At 38.3% G+C, this 14,658-nt stretch overlaps 1 protein-coding gene and 1 long non-coding RNA gene across 3 annotated transcripts in view; one reads left to right on the top strand and one right to left on the bottom strand.

The window, feature by feature from the left end:
• LOC136674586 (uncharacterized) overlaps positions 1-14,658 on the top strand; it is a 33,536-nt gene that overhangs the window by 5,413 nt on the left and 13,465 nt on the right. The window contains exons 2-3 of one of the 2 annotated variants that reach the window (XR_010796068.1): positions 8,463-8,565; positions 10,612-10,901. This is a non-coding gene — a long non-coding RNA (uncharacterized lncRNA). Of the gene's footprint in view, positions 1-8,462; positions 8,566-10,611; positions 10,902-14,658 lie in introns of those variants that run through there. The other variant, XR_010796069.1, reaches the window with a different exon arrangement.
• pitpnb (phosphatidylinositol transfer protein, beta) lies at positions 167-13,806 on the bottom strand. The gene is made up of 12 exons (XM_066650650.1): positions 13,633-13,806; positions 11,363-11,393; positions 10,210-10,355; positions 9,820-9,911; positions 9,547-9,554; positions 8,624-8,698; positions 8,425-8,508; positions 6,913-6,990; positions 6,694-6,804; positions 6,387-6,509; positions 3,753-3,837; positions 167-2,629 (listed from the first exon to the last, which is right to left on the bottom strand). Exons 1-11 carry the CDS (start codon positions 13,650-13,652, stop codon positions 3,790-3,792), a joined length of 816 nt encoding a protein of 271 aa, XP_066506747.1. The 5' UTR covers positions 13,653-13,806; the 3' UTR covers positions 167-2,629; positions 3,753-3,789.

Genomic DNA, 14,658 nt, shown 5'->3' with positions numbered 1-14,658 from the left:
AAATAGGTAATACGGTTTCACAAAGCCAAATACTGCCATCTAGTGGTGCCATATATTGTGTGTTTATAAAATACAGGTGCGTGTGGTTTCACACACACCCCAAATTTTACAGATGGACACAGACGATGCAATCCAGTCAAGCACTTAAAAGTTTCATGTTGAAATTTATTAGATGTTCTGTTATCAACTGTCAGGATTTTTTGTCCAAAGCTGTAAAAACAGAAAATGGAACAAACAAAACAATCTTATTGTACATTCACAATTTCCCCTGAATTTTAAATGTCAAACAAACAAAAAAAAAATGCAGGTTTTCAAATAAAACAATATATTTTGCAAGTTCATCTTTGTGGTTAGATAATTACAGTATTTCTGATTTATACATTCTTTCTTAAACCTGACCCCTACCTACCCACCCTCCCCTGATAATCCAAGAGCAACTTCAGTGTACAAAAGTAGACCCAATCAACTAAGAGAGCATTTTAGCATTTTTCAGCCATGTGTTATTCTAGGTTTCAGTAAGAGATTCAGACTTGACGAAGAGGAACTATGAAGTGACTTTTGTGCCAAAAGGACTTTTTATTCTTCCATAATGTGAATTAGTCTAAGCCTTGATAATATAACTTTACAGAAAACGGGTAGGCATTAATTCACTTCCAAAACCTTACACACTGAGGTATCAAATAAACTCTGACTCATCACTGAATATATGACAAAACCTTTGGAATTTTACAAAGCCTTTTCCAAGTCCTACTGGAACAAAATTAATTTCATAGACCCCCCACCGGTAAACTACAACAGAGGTATCTAAGACAATAAGTAAACACAGGCAGGTTAGTCAGGACGAAAACATGACGTTTCTTCTTGCAAGCACTGCATTTGATGAAATGGCAGGCACTCTACTAGTGATTGAACCTGAACAGATGTCACCATCTGCAGTGACTGATTCAACATTCACAAAGTTCGAAATGTGAGAGGATATCATTCCTATGACAATTTAAAAAATATACAAGTTGCTAAAAATAATGCACCAATTTTGCTTTGCCATTCTGAAGATTTGCTTTAAAAATAAAACGTCTCATTCCTACAGATAAGGGCAAGTGTACAGGGTTTTACACAACATCAGGCACACTTTGTAACCTCAAAAACAAGCCTTCAGCTGTCTGAGAAACCCTTTAGATTACATCATCTAAATGCATCCCAGTGGTTGCAAAATTTGATTTGATTTGAAGCCGTTTATAAAAACAAATGTACAAGTCTCACATATTTGATGTAGGGATGGATGTTTAATACAAAAGAAATAAATGCATGCTATGCTATTTTAACATAACTACATGTTTCTCAGCCCTATAATTTGGGTTTAGTCTCATGTGACCAGTGCAAATAAGCATGAGTCTAGGTTTTTGCTAGGCTGGCTGATGAAAGGCTGGTGCGTGCAGGTAGAGTTGAGGATACCTGAATGTAGAACTGAGAGTACAAGAGGAACATAGTATCTGCTTCCCCCCAGTCCTTAACGTCCTCATGTATCTCTAACTTGGTCTGGAGTATGAATGTACACTCTTGCAGCTTCATATCTTGAAAAAGGTCTCTTTTTTTCCTTGGACTACATTATCATAGCCCTCTCTCATGATTCTATAAAACTATAAACGGGCTTGTCTTTTATTCATGCATGTTGGCATACAGGTACAGCTGAGATCTAGCAGCATTGGCTCTATAAACTCTAGAGAAGCAGCAGTGATTGTATTGCTAGCTAGTTTAAATCTCAGAAAGTATCAGTACCTTTCTGTTTCTAACCCAGCACAGCACTGAGCACAGAGGCCTCCCTGAGAAGTCAGACCTCCATGTTACTTAAAAACAGTAAAAACACACACTTTGTCTTGGTATAGCTGAGCTCATGCAAAACCATTCACCCATTCACCCATTGGATAATGTGATCAATGTCTGATTGGGTGGCTGATGTGCTTGCTTTTGCAGTTAAGAATATTACCTCCATGCAGTAGCGTAACATGTTCTAGATCCAATAAGACAATAAAGGCAAAACTAATACAATTAAATGGATAAGCTGAAATATAATAAAGATTACAACAATAATTTAAAGATATGAACATTTCAGTTCAATTGATAAGTGCTAATTCTGGGGGTGTAAAATGGTACAGTACTAGAAGACTTGCACTTTAACTGGTGAGATTACCCAGATAAAGAAACATCCCCATTTCAAATTTATGAACTTACTAAGCCAGGACATTAAAATTGGTCCAATGCCTGCCAAAGAAGTTATTCAGTTTTTCCTAAAAGGCTGCAAATTCTCTCCTAAAAAAGCACCATTTCCTAAAATTCTCCACTAATGTCACTGTAGGCAAATTATATATAGAGGCAAGAGTCTCTCCGTGTCAGTGTGAGGCCGTTGTCTGTGCTGAAGGGTGGCTGGGTGTAACGCTGAGCTGGGTACAGTACTACTGATTGATAGGACATTCCTTCAGGCAGGTGGAGGACAGGACCGCACTGCACATCACTGATCAGCTTTGTTTGTGTTGCTTGTTTCATTTGCCAGAGCATTACAGTAGGATCCTTTAGTTTTGTGTCATTGTTCGTGCGCAGCACTGGTTCCTCGAACCTGACCAGTTTTACGAAGCTGAAAGAAACGAGAAAGTAGTTTAAAAAAAGAAATAAATAGAGAATCACATGAAAGCAAAAAGGAAAGCTCTGTATGAGGAAGTTGTCATTATTATTGGGCATTTCTGCATTATTTCAGAACTCCAATAGTTTTGCTTTTTAAGACTTAGGCTATATGATGATGCACAAAATAAGCAAAAGCAAACTCTTCTGTATTTACAGTAACGCAAGTGCACTCAAAAACAACAAATGCATCCATTGCCTGAATATAAACATTTCAGATCTCATGCAGAAAAATTTCAAGTCAAAAGGAAAAAAGGTAAAGGGAGAAATGGAATGGTTAGCACACAGTGAACAAATACAGACAAGACATTTGGAAAAGTCTGGAAAGAGTTTAGTGCAGAGCCAAACAGGGGAGGAGGAATAATAGGTCAAATATGAAACCAGTGTAGTCCACCCAAACATTTTACTCCTTTCTGAGAAAGAAGGATTCTATTAAGAGATCAGGGAGTCTAAAGATAAGAGGGCAGCGCTAAAGCTCAACATAATCTGTCCAACTTGAAAACATGCTTGAAAAGAAAGATGAAAAATGAGCAAAGCATTTGAAGAAAAAAAGCTGAGGTAAACTAGGCAACGATGAAAGATAAAAGCCAGAAGATGACATGGTTGTTAGTTTACTCGCTTGACATCATGCATCAGCAGCACCTGTGGTGTACAGGACAAACTGTCTCCATTTGGTCCACATGCCTGTAGTAAGAACTTACAGCTGAAATAAAAAAACACTCAAATAAATGCTGGAGCAGGCCAATAAGAGCTGTCTCTCACGTGAGTGTTTTAAGTCATGAACAGTATATGATGTCAGTGTTCTGTTTCTGATTTAACCTGTTGTGTGGTATATTTTCTTTGGGCCAAACACAGTCAAGCAGGCCTGAGTTCTCTATGGAATGCAAGAAAACGACTAATTCTAAAGCCTATTTACAACACCTTTTTGTCAGAGGGTATCCTTGTCTATTCTTAACGTTTGTTGGCTGTGAACCTTAATGAGAACAGTGCTGCGAAGCAAAAAATTCAGGACTGAGTTAATGTGAGGCTCGAGAACACAACAGCAGTCCCCCATCAGAGCTGACTCCTGCAGGACTTACGGATATCACTCCACCTCTTTCACTACTAGACACATGGCTACTCTTCTGTCGCTGTTGTGCCTCTTACTGTGCCCTTGTAACGCATCTAAACAAAAAACAGAACAAGTTATGATAGACTGTGCAGTCCAAACACTCATTCCTGTGGAGAGAAATAGCAAAGGGTTAATACAACATAAAGAGTGATCCAGAGCAGGTTAATTATTCTCATGAAGGCTTTAAAAAAGGGAGTACAGTTTAATATCAGCATCAAAAATATTCTCAAACCGACTTTAAAGAAGTAGATCTTGGAAGGATTGGGTCTGAATCAAAGTAAACCATCAAATCAAAAATCAGGCCAAAAGCATATTTTATTCTTGGCAGAGTAATGCTAGCAAATTTTAATTATTTACTATAGGACTTAATAACACGATTCCATTTCCATCACTTTTGCCACATTTGCAAAATGACACACTGTCCAACCTTTAAACTGAGATAATAACAGAATAGGGCTAATGAAAAGACAAATTACAGGGGTCAGACCATTAGTTGTAATGAGACTGAAAGTTGATGATATAAGAATCAATATAGTCTATTAGCTTTGGCAAACTATAGCTAAGAGTTTAACTAATACCAGGCAAAGCCTTGGGCACTTGGAAGAGAAAGTATCGATCAATATTTCCCAAGGAATGGAAAGTCTGTGGTTTTCCTTGGCTGCATGCTGAAAATGATCATAGAGCGCGTCAAGCTTTGGAGGGGCCACATGGTTGGATCGCATTTCTAACAGGCTGAAAGGAGGAAGCCGAGCCAACTACCAGCCCTCTTCGAGTTGGGCCATGTTCAACATAAACACACTGAAAATAGAGAATATTACAGAGTGGCTAGTGGCAACCAGAAGGGAAAAACAATACTGACCATATCTGTAAGTCATTTATTGCACAAAAACGTCTTTCTTTAATACTCCTTTTATTACAAAACTAGAATAAAGTTAATAAAGAGTAGAATGTTAGAACACAAATGTGCTGATAGATATGATAAAAGTACATAAGATAATCTGATTCAAACTTAAAGTCTTCACTGTGCCTAAATGTGGTTCCTGAAACTTCTAAACATTCTTTAGTGCTCATTGGCTGAAAGGCTTCAACTTTGCTCCATTCTTGATTATAACATTTACAAATTGTCTCTACTGTATAGAAAAGTACAACATGTGCCAAGTTTACTTTGTGATAAATAAATACAATTACAGTCCATGAAATTTTATGCTGGGACAGGCAAGGTGTCCACACAATAGATTCAATCTAAAAAGTACAATAAACAACTGAGCAAAGACTAGATCTGGAATTCATTAGTAACAACAGTTTGTTAACTCAAAAGCCAGCTGAATGGTGCCATTACAAAAACAATGTCTACACAAATTTTTATTTTAAGTGTAGATTTAGTTTTATACAGGTAGGTAACTGAAGACTTGTATTTGGTATCCTTGTGATAAAGTACAGAATTATGCACTAGATAAACGCCATCAAGCATTAGCACTTTGCTCCTGAATGCTATTTAAATTTTTTATTTAAAAAAAACACATACGACAAATATAAGCAAGTTTGCAGTGGCCATAAAGAAAAAATGTAAATGCTGTTCACACCAAATATATTTTCTTAACCATAGTTTTATTTATGGATATAATATTTGAAGAAAAATGTATCAGACATTGTTGGGATTAGCCTTTCATTTCAGTTGTAACATAAAATGGCTTTGTACTACCAAAGTAATGCACAGAGGTGGAAAGTAACTAATTAAATTTACTCACGTTACTGTAATTGAGTAGTTTAAAAATTAAGTCATTTTTAAAATCTGTAAATTAATTATAATTTGTTTGAGGTATTGTACTTCACTAAATTTTAAATCACATCTGTTACTGAGTGAAAATGTAGATAAAAATGCAAGAAAGAAAATCTGTGAGAGCAAGCTAGTGCTAAAATCACAAGAAAGACCCAGGAGTGTAAAAACTCATAGAACTCGGAGTTGCTCTGGATGGAAATTATCCCCTGTCCATATTTAAGGCACCACTTCGTCTTCAAGTGCACGAAAGGCCACATCTTTATAATTCAGTGTAAGCTGTGTTTGCCAAGAGAGAAATAGCAGCTTATAAAAACCCACCATCAAACCTGTGCAAGGAGAGCGTGTACAAGTACGTTAAATAATAGTCGTAAAGTTAAATATAAGTTTTTCTACTTTAGTAAGAGGCTCGATTTAACCAAAAATACATCAGTGTGTTGGTTGGTATTATTGAACTGGTACCTCTACTGGCCTTTGTTTTACGACTCGATCTGCACCGATTTCTTTTACTTAACTTCCATACTTAAGTATTCTAAGTGTATTTACATACTTCACTGAACATTTTGCACATTACCTTATTTGAGGTATTATGGCTGCTATAACAATTTAATAGCGATTCATAAAGTGATCTATACATCTAGCAACCTGCTGGTAACTATTTAATTAGTTCATTCGTACATTTTTTGACCGGTAATTTTACTTGTGCTTGAGTAAAATTTCATCAAAGTAATAGTACCTGTACTTAAGTAGAATATTTTAGTACTCTTTCCACCTCTGGTAATGCAATATGTCGGCTCTTAGCTAAAAGTATCACATAAGCCATACCTCTTCTAGCTCTTTCTGTGTCTCAGCCTCCATCCGCCGGATGTCCTCCATGGTGAGCTCTACCCAATTGTCGATCCAGCAGAACAGTTGGCGGTGGAAATTTGTAAAGATTCTTTTCTCTTGCTGCAGATGGAGTAGCAGACTATTTTAGTATTGGACCCCATGAATGTAAGGATTTAAGTATGTTACGATGTAAATAACTTCTTTTAAATCAACACTACTTAGCTATAATTCTTAAATCATTTAATATACTATGCACACCTACTTATGTTGTACTATAGAAATTTATATACAAGTACACATTTACTTTATGAATGAACTGCTCTATTTTGCCTTGAAGTCCCCACCACTTGAACTTCACAGTGACGAGTTTGTAGGCGCACATTCGTGGAGCATCTTCCTTTTCAGTAAGCTCTGACTGTTGAGAAGCAAACAGAATAATTACACATACAGAAAACTTAATTAGAAAAAAAGTAGAAAGATGTACGGGGGGGGGGGGGGGGGGGGGTGGGGGGGGGAGACACACTTTCCAATCTGGGCCTAGAGGACCTCGACCGGTTTTCTCTGATTGAAATAGCGCAGGGTCCTCTTCAGGTTTATAGTCCTGTAGGACAGAAAAGAGAAACCATGCAGAAAACTGATAATAACAAAATGCCAAAGTTTTCCCCCTAGTTTTCAGAACAGATTTGTGAACCTCAAAATATTTACTTTGCGTTTAAGAAGCAATTACAAACATTCTATTAAAGAATTTTTATAAAAATGATATGTATGCTGGAGGGATCAAGTAGACTGTGTGTCTAACCTGCATTTAATTAATGTCAGCTAAAGTGTTGCTCTATTTCACACCTTGTGCCATCTTTTGAAATGTAATAATGTCATGTACTGTAGGAAAATCATATTCTAGCATTCTTGACACACACATACAGCCCAGATTCTCCCTCACATACACAGCTAACACACCCTACATTTTAAAAACCTATACACTGAACACCTTGTGCAGATGGTAACTAGGATTAACCCTGTCACAAGACTGATCCACTTAAGTCATTAAAGGTACAAAGCAAGAAGATACTGTAGTCCTCAGAGCACTAGACATTTATTTCCCCTTTACAAAGAGAGGGGTCAAAGGGAGGTGGGTGGCAGAGGGGGCTGAGGATGTTACTGACTGACTAAGTCACCAGCTCATCCCTATAACAGGCTCAGTTCACAGTGCTTAGATCTGGGTTTGCAAGATACATAAGACACAAGAAAGGACAAAAGCCATTTGAGTTCTTTTGTTTGACTTACATATTGCATGCTGTGTAAGGCTGCTGCTAGTGATACGTTCTATCAGTTAATCTACTATTACTGGAGTGATTGACTCCTGAGTGACAAGATTTTTTTTGTTTTGTGCACTGAAACAGCAGAAGCTATACTGCTTCCTGTGTACTCTTAACCACAACAATTCCTGTATACTGCAGGTTGTTCGATTAACTATGGCCATCACAATTAAATTTTAAAACAGCATATAAAACATATTAGGGAATATGCCTCAACAACTTAGACAACTGAAAAGAGAACAGAAGCAACTCAAATCTTCTACTGTTGGGAGATGTGAAGCATCTCACCTCTGAAGCAGTGCTTGGCTTTATGCCAATGACTTAAAGATTAGAGGAGTCCTAAGTAAACTGGTGCACCCAAATCCATATGAGGTGGGAGGGCATGAACTGGTCTGTGTTCACCACGCACACTAATCTCTGCCATCACATCACAGAAGAAGACCTTTGGACTGGCAACCAAGGAGCAAACTAATACATAGCATATGACCAGGATATTCAAATACAGACCTGGAAAATCCTCTATGAGAGTGCAGATTAATAAGCAAACCGTATACCGTCCTATTAATTTCCAAGAAAATGACAGCTATTGAGATGTCAGAAGGCTTTCAAAAAAAGAATAATATTCCAATCAGGCAGATAATGTCCAAATACACTTTATATGGGTTAAAGTAAAAAGTGGGGGGAGTATACTGAGCCTGCTGTTTAAAGACTGTACTCACTCCAGGTTCCACTTGTGATTTGTCTGCTATGTCGATAGGCACCACCTCAACTGTCTTCCACGTCTCTGGATCCAAATCATGTACCTGATGTGTGACAGAAAAGATAGTTCCCAAATCCAAACAAAAACGACAGAGAATGGGGTAAGAAGAATATAGGAGGTAAGAGGTGTAATGTTTGAATCAGTATGTCAGGACTCACATTTTCCATACAGCCCAGGTCTGGTTTGTGCCACGTTTCTATTTTGATCATAAAATCATCTTTCATGTATTCGTTCTGTAAAGATATTGAACAATCTTCAAAACGAGACAAAAAAAATGTTTGATGCAAAAATATACAGAGGCAAAAAAAAGAAGAGAATTAATCAAAAGAAAAAGTTTCAAATTTAAAAGAAATGATTCACTACACGGTCAAACTGGACACACCCAACATGTCTAAAAATACAAGGCTATTCATTATTTATTATTATTTCAGTTTAAATTATGGAGCACTTTTTAGAAAGTGTTGCCACTAAGCAGTGTTACTGAAATGGTCCAAGCACCAAGTGAGCAAAAATAATCCCTAATAACACCTGGAAAAAATCTTGAGAGAAGCCAAGACTCAACATGGGAAACCATTCTTTGGTCAGCACCAGAGCAAAACAATAAAGAAAGAATGTGAAATGTTTGCCCCCATTTGCTCCAGTAAAAGTGTGGACTCTTCTGGGATGGCTTTAATCTGTATCACTCCAGAGAATGCACTCCACAGCCTGGGAGGCTTTATAGCACTCCAGCCCATGCTTGGCAATGAATAGCATGTAGCCTAAAGTAGCTGAATTCTGTTATTTCAAGGCTACAGACTACTGGACTTCTGTAATTCAATAAAGCTCTCCCTGCCGTGGAGCGCTCACTCTTTGAGATGTGTTTTGGGAATTTTATGTACAATTGCATGTACACTGCAAGCTGTGAGCCAATAACAACTCATATAACATTTTCTTCTGCTCAGATCATGTAACAAGTTCTATTACATAACTACACCTATGGGATGAAACAACATCATTTGATTGTATACAAACTGCAAGTGACACATTATGCACCACTACTAAAGGGTTGATTAAAATCAGATTAAGATTTTTAAATTCTTACCGTCACAACTGAAGAAAATGCAAGCAGCAACAAGAAATGGGACAAAACAAAACAAAAACAATAATGACATATGCTGGATTTTACTAGATTATATCATACACACATATATCAATACAAAGAACATAAACAACATCATTTAATTTAGAACTCCTTCTATGTATATTACTAAGCTTTTAATAAAAACTAGTCTACATTGTCTGTTTCTTTTAAAACCAAGTGTTTGACTTATGTAACTGATACAAACATATATGGTCACGATAAGGGCAAACCTACTTGTACGACAGTATGGGTAGGCATTCCAGGCTTTTTCATGGAATACTAGAGCCCCTTCTGGTGCAATCATCTTCACAAATCCGGGCACTTTGCTGTGTGAAGAGCACAAAGAAACACAATAGACCTTTTAATGATTCAGGAAAATGAAAGCAGTACTCTAAACAAACTAAACAAAACCCATAGAGCCTTATGCAAAACAAAAACAAATTTACACAAACTTCTAGCCATGCCTCACCCATGAACTCAAGGAATTTTAGACTAAAATTTGAAAATGTACAAGTACAAGTAAGAACAACAACACGGCTTTGCATAATTTCCACATCAAAAATTTGACACAGAAGAAAAGACAGCATTGTGACAGATCACTATTTTGACACAGGGTTTACTCACCTCTTTAAGTGGTAGATTTTGTGTGTGTATTGTCCTTTTTCTCCTTCTTTTTCGTATGGTTCATTTGTAAGCACTTCAATTCCCTCCCCACCGCCTGTCTCATTTTTGCTGGCCTCAGCCACAGAGAAAAGCTGCCCGACTTGGTACTGCAATAGGGGGAAGGAAAAGAAAGGAAGGAAGCTAAATTATTAGCATGTTATTCTCACCAGTGCTCTAGCTCCTGTGTTCATCTAGTCATCCAACCATCAAGTTACCCAAGAAAATCAATGATCATAAATAAACAGAATGGCAAACAAATAAAAGAAGAGGCTACAGTGCAATAATCAGGTCAGAATTTAAACAGATCACTGACATGGGATGCCCTTCTCTCCATGAAAACAATGTTTTGTTTGTTTCATTCAGGCCAGTTGGTTTTCCTGTAAGAGCCAGTCAGATTTTAGGACGTGACTAACTGTTGCTCCTCATAGGTATGAAACCATACAACACATGCAGTTTCTAATGGGAGAGAGTAATAAATCAGCCTCTGGTTTGGTAAAGCATTTAATGAACTGAGGAGAATAAATTTTTATTTTATGAAATTAAGAAATTTTTGAAATATATAAAATTATAAACAATCCACCGAATGCAATAGCAGTTCAAGACAATTTCAGCACAAAAACCATAGAGCCACATTATATTGCGTAATTGGTCTCAAGAATTTCTATTTAGTATGTGTCAGACATTATCTCATACAAAACACATTTTAGGTGATAATGCTCAGTGTGTAAGGTAAAAGGTATTAAGCACAATTTTAGGCCACTGCTTCAATATAATTATTGAATTCAATAAACAACATTGTGATGTTGGGTCACCTTGTGTACAACTGATTTCTTACACATTCTATAATATTAAAGACACTAGAAATATATGTATTTTTTACCCTTTATGCAGACATCATACTTTTTTGTGTCTGATTTTTAGCAAATTTTAAAGACCCAAGTCTATAAAAAATTGTGATTTAAAGCTTTAAGTGAAACAAATAAATAAAGGAAATCATATATCTTCTGGACAGTTAAAAAGAAGTGTGCATGTAAAAACCTGACCATCGTTATTTCAGATTCTTCTGAGATCAGTGTAGAATATAAAACATAAAACAAGAGAAGGAAGCACTCACCTCTTCTACCGAGCAAGGCAAGACCACACGGCTGTATAAAAGCGATAGAAAGAAAAAGAGTGAGGATGGGAGAGAGAAAGAATATTGACATTCAAAAAAACATGTTGAAATGGTGTCCTGATCATCCAGCAATGACAGTACATGAGAATTTCAAAACAGCGCTCTATATTTAGCAATAAAAACAGATGCAAATCATAAATAAAAAAAAATAATAAAAGCTGCAATATTCTTAAAGGAATCTCCACTAGAGATGACATCATCTACACGTTCTCTTCCACATTGACTCAATGTTGAAACCTTGAATCTATCTGATGCCAATATTTATACTTAATAATGTCTTCCGTGTTAAAATCAAGATTTCAAATGTTGTAAAATGTGTTTATATGAAAAGCCATTGAAAAGTAGGCCATCAATGTAACCCCCACAGTCTGAGTGTGTCCTACTATGGGCTAGATTTTTCACTGGATAGGACCAGACATTTTCTGCTGATATTGGACTGGTACAGAGAGCTTGTTGCTTGTTTCTGGGTCTTTCTATTTTCTACTTGTCCTGAACTTCAAAAACAAAACTAGGCTAATATCAAACCCTTGCTCTGTGATCACTGAAAACCCCATCAATCCCACCATTAATCCCACACCAATCCTTTATTGTGGTTCAGAAAGGCTTTGTGTATTTCCTTCCTGAGGCCTATGAAGACTTGCTTTGGGACAAAAGCAGTTTGCTGCTGATGTTGCCACACAGCTCCTGTGTTTAATCTTCACGTTCCACAATCATAAAAACATGTTGGTAGGTGGATTGTCTGTGTGAAATTATCCACAGGTGTGAGGGACTGGGTAAAGGTGTGGTGGCCTGTGATGGACTGGGGACCTGTCCAGGGGGTGTGCCAATGATTTCATGTAGGCTCCAGACCCACTGCTATCAGGATGAAGTGGTTACAGAAGTCGAGTGACTGAATACATTAACTTAAATGACTCAACTTTCTTTAAGCTTTCAGAGAGGTTAAAACATGCACTCCCTCAGAATCACTTTGAGGAAATAACATTATCTACTGCAACATACATTGAAGGAAGCAGAACACAACATCAGCAGTTTCAGAAAGTTAAACCACAACTCAGACGACGACAAAATGCATGATTTGTTACAATACAGAAACTATGACAGGTGCGCCATGCCCTGCAATGCCCTAAAAATAACCGACTTCCTAAAGAGACTGAAGTGAATATAATTAGCTTAAAGGTTCGCAGCACATAAAAGCAGCAGGAGGAGGCAAAGTAAGAAATAATTCACTACATTAACCCAGTAGCCCAAAACACACACACAAAACTGCTCCTACAGGCGGCTACATCTCTTTCAGAAACCGCCACAAGAAGCGGTTTCAGTGATCCGCTGTGGCGTTAGCTAACGGTTCCTCAAAACACAACAACAAATTTGGAAAAAAGTACAGCTAACTTGTCAAACAAACTCAATGTAAGTAATTATCTTAATGACAATAACATTGCAGCTGCCACTCTCCCCTGTTTGTACGCTTTTTAAAATCATGAACTTTACGGAGCTAAGAAAGTATGGAGTTATGAAGCTTCTTATCCTAATTATTTATAACGGTCCACCTTAAATGATGCAGCACCTTTAGAACACGAAGCCTCCTTGCACTGTGTAGGCGGCAGTGCCCAACTGTTGCAGCATTTAAGGTGGAACTGAAACCCACGAATAAGTTGAACTTTGTAGGCGGCAGAAGCAAACTGCTGCAGTAACGTCATTTAATGTAGAACGAAAACACCACACGCCTCAAAGAAATTACTGCTCGGTTTAAGGTGGAACCAAACATTACTAATTAGAAGTCAATAACCGTCTCATTCTGAAGTCCTAACGTTACACTGTGGGCGGCGGAAAGTAATTTATTGCACAATTTAATGTGGGGCAGAACACTTTGAATAATGAACCGACATCTGAATTTAGACTTATTACAGAGAATGAAGTCTGGCGAGGTTTCTCTGTTTTCAGAGCCGCCGTTTACTCCTGTTTAATCTGTTCCCGAGCCCAAGATAGGTGAAGTTAGCGCGTTAGCTGGTGTTAACGTTAGCAGGCTAATGTTGCGAAGCCGGGCCTGAGCGAAGCCGGTCTCCACTTCACTCCACACAACCGCCCCCGTCCCTCCCGGCACCAGCGGCACACGAGCGGCCGCCTGAACCGACCCCGTCCCTCACCGCAGCGGAGCGATGCGGACTCTCGGCGCGGAGTAAAGCGGGTTAGATTCAAAAAGCCGAACTCACTACTCCTTGATGATCACCATCTTCTCTCCGTGCGGCTGCGGCTGCGCAGGGGCGTTGACGTCACCTCGGTTACCGACAGTCTTCGCAGGCTCCGTCCACGGCGACACAACATTGGTCAGAACGGGCACACCTTCAAACGGTGCCCGCGGATGAATGAACCGACCGGCGGTGAAGATATGACTGACACTCCCTCCGCCAATCACGGTCTTCTCTGAAAGACAGTTCCTCTCTCTAGACCAGTGCTGGACAAAATGCACAACCATGTACTTGAGTAAAAGTCCAGATGCACAGTGTAAAATATTACTCCAGTGATGTTCGATGCCACCGATTTACTTTCCGATCTGATACTGAGTAATATTCAGGCTGGTATCGACGATACCGATACTTTGTGCAAATACTTCTAATGTGTCTGGTAAATCTACAAAACAATAGTGTCATAGCTTCATAATGATTCAAGACATCAGAGTAATTTGTTTATATACATGTTATAAATTATAATTATATAGATATATATATAGAGAGAGCAAGCGAGCGAGCAAGGGGGGGTGGCGGCACGGTGGCGCAGCAGGTAGTGTCACACAGCTCCAGGGGCCTTGAGGTTGTGGGTTTTATTCCGGCTCCGGGTGACTGTCTGTGATGAGTTGGTGTATTCTCCCCGTGTCCACCTGGGTTTTCTCCAGGTGCTCCGGTTTCCTCCCACAGTCCAAGAACACACATTGGTAGGTGGATTGGCGACTCAAAAGTGTGTGAGTGAATGTGTGTGTGTGTCTGTGTTGCCCTGTGAAGGACTGGCGCCCCCTCCAGGGTGTATTCCCTTGCACCCAATGATTCCAGGTAGGCTCTGGACCCACCGCGACCCTGAACTGGATAAGGGTTACAGATAATGAATATATATATATTTAACAGTTAAAGCAAGTTAGTCTAATTGTAAATAATAAATATATTTTATAGATAAAATATTTTGTATCCATCTTTCTTTTATATATTTTTCAAAGTTCACTATGTTTTATCTCAGTTGCTCTGTAT

This window comes from Hoplias malabaricus, chromosome 18 (assembly GCF_029633855.1).
Source record: "Hoplias malabaricus isolate fHopMal1 chromosome 18, fHopMal1.hap1, whole genome shotgun sequence".
NCBI lineage: Eukaryota > Metazoa > Chordata > Actinopteri > Characiformes > Erythrinidae > Hoplias > Hoplias malabaricus.
Note: the sequence above shows the minus strand (reverse complement) of the source record. Positions and strands in the feature narration are given on the sequence as shown.

Excerpts from the sequence above, each read along its gene's own strand:
- pitpnb (XM_066650650.1), bottom strand. The coding sequence starts at position 13,652 with ATGGTGATCATCAAGGAGTA. Across the intron at positions 10,356-11,362 it reads TGCCTTGCTCGGTAGAAGAG|TACCAAGTCGGGCAGCTTTT; the intron begins GTGAGTGCTTCC and ends CCCCTATTGCAG. Across the intron at positions 9,912-10,209 it reads AAAATCTACCACTTAAAGAG|CAAAGTGCCCGGATTTGTGA; the intron begins GTGAGTAAACCC and ends CTCTTCACACAG.